This window comes from Erythrolamprus reginae, chromosome 6 (genome assembly GCF_031021105.1).
Source record: "Erythrolamprus reginae isolate rEryReg1 chromosome 6, rEryReg1.hap1, whole genome shotgun sequence".
NCBI classification, from domain to species: domain Eukaryota; kingdom Metazoa; phylum Chordata; class Lepidosauria; order Squamata; family Dipsadidae; genus Erythrolamprus; species Erythrolamprus reginae.
This window is the reverse complement of record NC_091955.1, coordinates 11,563,085-11,571,267: the sequence shown is the minus strand read 5'-3', so window position 1 is coordinate 11,571,267 and position 8,183 is coordinate 11,563,085. Positions and strand designations below refer to the sequence as shown.

General features: G+C 48.3%; 1 protein-coding gene across 1 annotated transcript in view; it reads left to right on the top strand.

Annotated features, from left to right (window-relative positions):
• The first annotated feature begins 772 nt into the window (after window positions 1-772).
• ETV6 (ETS variant transcription factor 6) overlaps window positions 773-8,183 on the top strand; it is a 139,104-nt gene continuing 131,693 nt past the window's right edge. The window contains exon 1 of the mRNA XM_070755251.1: window positions 773-1,082. Within this exon, the coding sequence (XP_070611352.1) occupies window positions 1,050-1,082 (33 nt within the window). The 5' untranslated portion in view covers window positions 773-1,049. The remainder of the gene's footprint in view (window positions 1,083-8,183) is intronic.

The following is an 8,183-nucleotide window of genomic DNA, read 5'->3' as shown; positions in this document are numbered from 1 at the left end:
TCAAGATCCCCATGGACCAGTGTTTCCCAACCTTAGCAACTTGAAGATATTTGGACTTCAACTCCCAGAATTCCCCAGCCAGCAAATGCTGGCTGGGGAATTCTGGGAGTTGAAGTCTAGATATCTTCAAATTGCCAAGGTTGGGAAACACTGCCATGGACAATTGGTGGGCCACTGTGTGACACAGAATGCTGGACTCGATGGGCTTTGGCCTGATTCAGCAGGACTCTTCTTAGGTTCTTAAAAAGTAGTTGGATTTGTATTCGTGTTGGTGTTTGTTTACATGTTGTGTTTGTTTTTTAATGTATAAAATTCAATACATTTTTTAAAACACACACACACACACATACAGAGGATTTGCAAGCACGAGGCGCGCCCCGGCTTGCAAGGCTGCAAAAAAAGAGAAGCCCCCGAGCGCCCCTTCCCGCTTCCTTCCCTCCCTCCCCCTTTCCCGCGGTACATCCCCCCCTTCCTCCTCCTCGCTCTGGTTTCTTTTCCGGCAACCGGAGCGGGCCGCTTTCCCATTTCCTGCCGGGCCCCGTCTCCTTTAAGAGGGCAGAGCCCGATGCCGGGAACTCGCGTCACTCGGCCAGCCTAGGAAACTCTCTCCAAGGTCCATGAGCGGAGGTGCTTCCTTCTCCACCGCCGGGGTAGCGTCGTTGCGCGCCGGGCCGAGAGGAGAAGGCCGCCGGCGAGGCGGAGGAGGAACAACCGAGCCCGCCCCGCGCGCGGCGACGACGACAAGGACACACGGCGGCGCCGCCTCCTCGCTTCCCTTCCCCGTGCCATGCGAGGGGGGCCGGGGCGCGCGCGGCCGGCTCACCGGTGAGCGGAGGCGCCGCCGCCGCGCCTTGAGAGCGCCTTCGCACGGCCGGCCGCGGTGCTGCTGAGAGAAAGGAAACCAAGCCGAGGCAGCTCGAAGCGGAAAGGCGCAGCCCAGCAGCAGCCAGGGAGGAGAAAAGAAAAGAAAAGCCGAGGCGCGCGTTTGAGAGGTGCGCGGCCAACTTCCTGCGTCCGGGCGCCCCGCTCGCCCTTCCCGCCGCGGCGACATGTCGGAAGGTCCCGATCTGGTCTGCATCAAGGTAAAAAAATAATGAAAGAACGAAAAATCAAGCGCCCGGCTGCCATCGGGCCTCGGAAAGCCCGGAGTAGGGTGGGATGGGCTTCCTGCTCCTCTTTCTTCCAACAAAACCCCCACACTCCAATTGGGTTCCTCGCCTTGCCAAATGGAGAGGTCGCTCCGGGCGCGCAAAAGGGGGCGGAAACGCGCGTTTGGGCCGGATTCGGCGCGGGATCGGTGGACCCTTATTTCCTCCCCCCCCTTCTTTCTCTCCCCTCCTTCCCCCAAACTGGTTTTGGGGGAGGGGGTGTTGCAGACATGGCGAAGAAAGCGCCGGGAGGGCGCAAAAATAAAAAAAACGCGCCGCCTCTCCACAAAACCTTTCCTGGTATATAGAAAAGCCTCTTTTTGGAGAAGTTTCTCAACTTGCTCCGTGAGGGGAGATGGCCGGATGGATCCCTCCACTGAACCCTCCACCTCGGCCCCCGATTCGTGGGCGGGGTGGGGGTCGGCAAGGCGACCCCCGCGTGAGGAGAGTTTTGGGCCGGGCGCGCTGAGGCGCTTTTGTAGTAATGGAATGGCGAGGTTTTGCGCGCCCGGCGAGGTTTTGCGCGCAAGCTGCTTTATATCCCCTCCCCACACAGACACCTCGGAGGGGAGGGGGTCGCGGCGGGCAGGATCTCTCTCAGGCCGTCGATCCCTTTTGTGACGCCGTCGGGTGTGATTTGGAGACACCCCCCCCCCCGTCCCTTTGTAGGTCCGACTTTTCTGGATAGTTTAGGAAGAAAAGAAAAAACGAAACAGGTTGTTTTGGCGGTTTGGGCCGCCAGGAAGCGGATCCCCCTCAGGACGGTTTCCTTTTTGTGTGTGAAGGAAATGGGCGAAGGTGCCTTTCCTTCGAACTAGGAAGGGAGTTCTGTTGGGGTGGGTGGTGGGTGGGGAATGACTTCTTGGAGACCCCCCTACAATTGTTCTCTCCTGGACCTGCGTGGAGTTTACATCTTGTATTTGGTGGCCTTGTTGCAGGCGTGGAGGTATGGGATAAACACTGTATGTTTGGGCCACTCGTGTCTCCCCCCCACCCGTGTTTTTCTTGAAACGTGGTCAACAACAATACCAGCAGAACACATTTAAGACAAAGCCAAGAGGCATGGGGGGGGGGGAAAGGATAGGCAAAGTGCAATCCTCCCCCCCCCCCAAAGTTCACTAAAGTTACACGTTCACTAAAGCGCTGGAAATTTTAAAGTAGAGATTGGACAAGAGTCCTCGAAGAAGAGTGGCATATAAGTCCAATCAGTCAATCGACAAACAAACAAACCATTTGTCTGAAATGGTATAGGCAGGACTTCCTGCTTAAGAATGTCCTTCCTTCCTTCCTTCCTTCCTTCCTTCCTTCCTTCCTTCCTTCCTTCCTTCCTTCCTTCCTTTCTTCTTTCCTTCCTTCCTTCCTTCTTTCCTTTCTTCTTTCCTTCCTTCCTTCCTTCCTTCCTTCCTACTTTACTTACTTACTTACTTACTTGACTTCTATGCTGCCCCTCCGAGGACTCTCGCGGCTCTCAACACATAAACAATATACAATATCTTGGATCCAATTAATTAATTAAAAGTCTAAAAAACCCAAAAAAACCATTAATCTTTTTAAACTGGCAACCGTGTGCATCTGAAATTTTTTTAAATTTTTTTTGTTGTGTTTTACCCTTTAGTCTTCTCTAATCATTAAGGCCCATCTACAAGCAGCGAACATTTTTTTAAAAAAATCCTATGATTTATGTTTTAATTTGCATTTCCCTCGAGGATAGATTGTGTTCCTTCACGCCCAAAGAATTTGATTTCAACATGCCCGTAATCTGTCTGAAATTATGTTCGAAGAGGACCATGACATCTAATGGGTTGTGGGCTGTACGTGATTTGTCCATAGATGGGCCGGTAAGGCCTATATGGGCACGAAATGTTCTGCCACATGTTGGGCAGACATGGGCAGCATTGTATTTGGTGAAATATATTTGGTAAAATATACTAACATGTACAGTGTTCCCTCGATTTTCGCGGGGGATGCATTCCGAGACCGCCCGCGAAAGTTGAATTTCTGCGAAGTAGAGATGCGGAAGTAAATACAGTGATCCCCCGATTATCGCGAGGGTTCCGTTCCAAGACCCCTTGCGATAATCGTAAACTCGCGATGTAGTGGCACGGAAGTAAAAACACCATCTGCGCATGCGCGTCCTGTTTTCCATGACCGCACATGCGCAGATGGTGGAGTTTGCGTGTGGGCGGCAGGGAAGACCCCTTCGGCCGCCCAACAGCTGATCTGCTCCGCAGCGCGGCAGCAGTGAGGAGCCGAAGATGGGGTTTCCCCGTTGCCCAGGCAACGGGGAAACCCCAAGATCGCTTGCCGCTTGCCCGTTCGCCCGCCCGCCCGGCTGCTCGCTTGCAGCAGCTGAGTCCTGAAGCCAGACGGCAAAGGCGAACTTCCGCGTTTGGCTTCGGGACTCAGCTGGGAAGCGGCGCTGGGGTTTCCCCACCGCCCACGCAAACTCCTCGCTGCCGCTCGCCCGCCCTTCGCCCGCCCACGCCGTTCGCTCGCGCCGCTTCCCAGCTGAGTCCTGAAGCCAGACAGCAAAGGCGAACTTCCGCGTTTGGCTTCGGGACTCAGCTGGGAAGCGGCGCTGGGGTTTTACTGGCTGCCCACGCAAAGGGGAAACCCTGGCTCCTCGCTGATGCCCGCCGCTCGCCCTCCCGCCAGCAAGAGGGGGAAGACCCAGGGAAGCCGCCCAGCAGCTGATCTGCCCGGGGAACGCAAACTCCACCATCTACGCATGCGTGGCCATAGAAAAAAGGGGCGTGCATGCGCAGATGGTGTTTTTACTTCCGGGTGGAAAAATCGCGATATAGCCATTAGCAATGATCGAGAGCGCGAAACTCGGGGGATCACTGTACACCATTTTTGGCTATGAACAAGTATCATAAGCCATTCCTTAACACTTTAAACCCCTAAATTGCAATTTTCCATTCCCTTAGCAACCATTTAGATTATTACTCACCGTGTTTCTTTATTAAAGTTTATTAAAAAAAATATTTATTAAAGGTGGACGAAAGTTTGGTGATGACATATGACGTCATTGGGTGGGAAAAACTGGTATGGGGGGGAAAACGCAAAGTATTTTTTAATTAATATTTTTGAAAAACCGTGGTATAGACTTTTCGTGAAGTTCGAACCCGCGAAAATCGAGGGAACACTGTACCATGAGATTCCCATCCTTAAAAAAGGATGTTAAGGACAGGTGGTTACTAGCAATATTTGTCATTCGTTGGAGGAAAATCTGGCACTGTGAATGGGATTGCTAAAATATACTTATTTTTCACCTTTATTATGTTTATAAATAAAAAGCAAACACCTAGTAGCCCTTCCCCCCTTCCTCTTATTTTTTTCTCACAACAACCCTGCGAGGGAGACGGAGCTGGGCTGAGTTGAGTGAGAGCAACTGGCCCAAAGTCACCCAGCTGGTTTTTCACAATGAAGGCAGGACTGGAACTTATCACTTCCTGCTTTTTAGCCTGATGCCTTCGCTACTAAACCAAAACTGGCTATTTTTCAATTCCGTAATTGAATGTAATTCAATGATTTTTCAATATTAAGTGTAGTTTGAAGGCTTTGCTTTTAAGTTGTTTCCAACTACGTTGTTTTCCTGTGTGGTTCTGGGCAGAGCACCAGAGAGTTTACCAGAAATTATCTATACAGTATACAGTATTATGAACAATCACATAAAGTACCGTATTTTTCAGAGTATAAGATGCAGCTTTTTCCTCTCTAAAAGAGGCTGAAAATTCAGGTGCATCTTATACAGTGTTCCCCTCAATTTTCGCGGGGGATGCGTTCCGAGACCGCCCGCGAAAGTCGAATTTCCACGAAGTAGAGATGCGGAAGTAAATACACACCATTTTTGGCTATGGACAGTATCACAAGCCATCCCTTAACACTTTAAACCCCTAAATCACCATTTCCCATTCCCTTAACAACCATTTACTCACCATTATTACTGGTACTCACCATTGAATAAGACACTTAGTAATCCTGATATTTATAAACATAATTATTTACTAAAAATAATTATTTATTTTGTTATTTATGTGCAAAAATTATTAGTTTGACGATGATGTATGATGTCATCGGGCGGGAAAAAACCGTGGTATAGAAAAAAAACCACGAAGTATTTTTTTAATTAATATTTTTTGAAAAACCGTGGTATAGGCTATTCGCGAAGTTCGAACCCGCGAAAATTGATGGGAACACTGTACTCTGAATGTAATGGTTTTTTTGAAGCTTCCCCCAGCCCTAAACGATCTTCCCACCTCTTTCATTGTTACTCTTTGTGAAGAATGTTTTCCAAGCACTAAGTCTTTGCTGTGTTTTTTTTTCCATTGCTCTAACTTGCTCCAAATATTTCTTTCCAGCCCTAACCAAGTGCTAACAATGTTCCCAGCTCTTACTGGCTTGCAAGCTCTTTCATTGTTACTCTCTCTGAATAAGTTTTTTTTAAAGTCCTAACCAGGGGATAAAATAATGTGCTGAAGCTGATCAGACTAAGGATGGTAGCCAGATGAATATATTTTCCTTTTTTCCTCCCAAATAATAATTAAGGTGCATTTTATATTCCGGTGAGTCTTATACTCTGGAAAATACGGTACCTTCTTTATACAGTTCCAATTGCACAACTTTTATAATGACTGGAGATTCCCCTCCTTTCAGTAAATATGTGAACTGGTCAACTTAAGAGTAAGAAATGAATGGTTCAATTCAGTTCTCTAGGGACTTAAAACCATTGTTTTGTTTGGGTTGCCTTCTATGTGCAGGCCCCTTGGAAGGAAAGGAAATCCTTATCAAAGCAGGATTGTTCTAGTTTAGGAGTTGGCGGGTTCTCTTTCTGAATAATATAGTAAAGCAATGGGCTGCTGGTTACGCGGACTGGTGCACAGCTTTAGTTGGAAAAACAGGAGCTGCGCCCTCATGTGTGCCCCCACGCGAGATTTGGTTTTTGCACACGTGCAGCAAGTGAAATCTTGCGCTGGGGACGTGCAAGCGAGATTTTGGCAATTTTTGCCGATATTTTGTCGCCAAAAAATATCGGTGAAAATCACCTAAATCCTGCTCGCGCATCGTCACGTGATATTTCGCTCGCTGCACATGGCAAAAGCCAAATCTACCGCCAGAGCTGTCGGCAGGTCGGGGAGGCTCAAACGGAGTTGTGGGGAATCCCAATAGGGAATTCCATGGGCGGAGCTTTGACGTCACAGAGACGTTCCTTCCTGGGCCGGCCGAAACGTGGGACTCCAGTTAAGTTTGTAAGACAAGGTATCACTCTATTAGGAAAGTCAGGAGTGGGTCCTAACTTACCTCACTGCTGGTTTGCTTCCTTCTACGCTGTGTGGCTGCGGCTTATGAGCACCAGTATTGGGTTCCTACCCCGTTTCCCCGAAAATAAGTCACCCCCCGAAAGTAAGACCTAGGAGAGGCTTTGTAGAATTGCCTAATATAAGGCATCCCCCGAAAGTAAGACGTAGGAGACGTTTCGTTTCGCAGCATTCCCAAACAGAAACATATATAACATATATTTTTAAGAAAATGGAAATAATGGTACGTAGTAGTAAGAAATTCCTGATAGGATTCGCAGTTTGTCTGGTTATGCTGGTTTGTGATGACAACTACTGTACAGTATATAATAAATGTTCATTTTTTTGGTTCAGCAATAAATTTGAATTCTTCTTCATGGAAAAAAATAAGACATCCGCTGAAAATAAGACGTAGCACATCTCTGGGAGCAAAAATTAATATAAGACACTGTCTTATTTCGGGGGAACAGGGGGTACCGAGATGGGGGGCAGGTGGTGGCATTCTGGTAGCGAAAGTGGAGCTGCACACTGCATGCACGTTGGAGCGAGATTTAACTTCTGATCATGCGCAGGAAGCAAAATCCCGCGAGAAGACGCATGGGCGTGTGAGATTTTGGCAATTTGGGCCAATTTTTTTGCTCCTGTGCATGCGCAGAAGCAAAAGTATTGCCGAAATCTCACGCGCCCGTGCGTCTTCTCATAAGATTTTCTTCCTGTGCATGCGCAGAAGCCAAATCTAACTCGCAGCGTGCGCACCCGCTGTGTGCGCATCCGCACCGGTAGTGTGGAATCGAGAATCCGCCCTTTGTGGCAGGTGTCTGCTTTGCACCCGTGTGCAGTGCCGATTTTTTTTAAAAAATTGCAAAAAAAGGGAGCAGAAACCAGATGGAGATGCATGGAAATTTGGCTTCTGCACATGCTCAGAAGTTCCCATGATACACATTTTTTGTTTTGGTAGTCATCTATTTGCATGTGGGTGGACCTGCCTGGAGAGGGATAGAGGAGACGATCGGAAATTACAGTAGTACCCCTAGATACGAGCATAATTGGTTCCAGAAGGGGAGCTTGTATGTCGAGGCAACTCGTATCTGGAACAAATCACTTTAGACTTTGTTTTTCCCCTCCGAGATAACCAAAAGCAAGGATTCTTGCACCACCTAGTGGACGCTCGGCTCGTATCCCGAATTTGAGCTCGGGACTAGAACAGAAATGTCTCTCCCCTCGTGGCTCGTATCTTGAAATACTCGCGTGTAGAGCAGCTCGTATCTAGAGGTACTACTGTATGTGTTTTCTGATTGTCTTAGGTGACCCCTGTGGAAGGGTCATTCCACCCCCAAAGGGGTCACGATCCACAGGTCGAGAACCGCTGTAATAGGGCGTCTTCTCTACTCCAATTCCACCAAAAGCTTTTTCTTTTGCTCATTCTGTTTTTCACTGGATAGGTTGCTTCTGAGCTGTATCAAAATCCTTTTCTCCCCCCTTGTTGGAAATGACATCATCACTCTTATTTAGTGGGAAGAATTCCAAGGCAAAAATAAATCCATTTTAAAAATCCACGCCGCATGGATTTGTTTCTTTGCTCAGAATAAAAAGGGAATGTATAAAGTTGCATATTATACCCCGGCATCATTTAATCAAGCGATATTCGTTTGCATGATTTTGTTTGGGGTTTCGTTCTCCGCGGAGTTTCTACAAAGGGGATAGCCTTTGCTTTAGCAGTCTCTTCTCTTGCAAG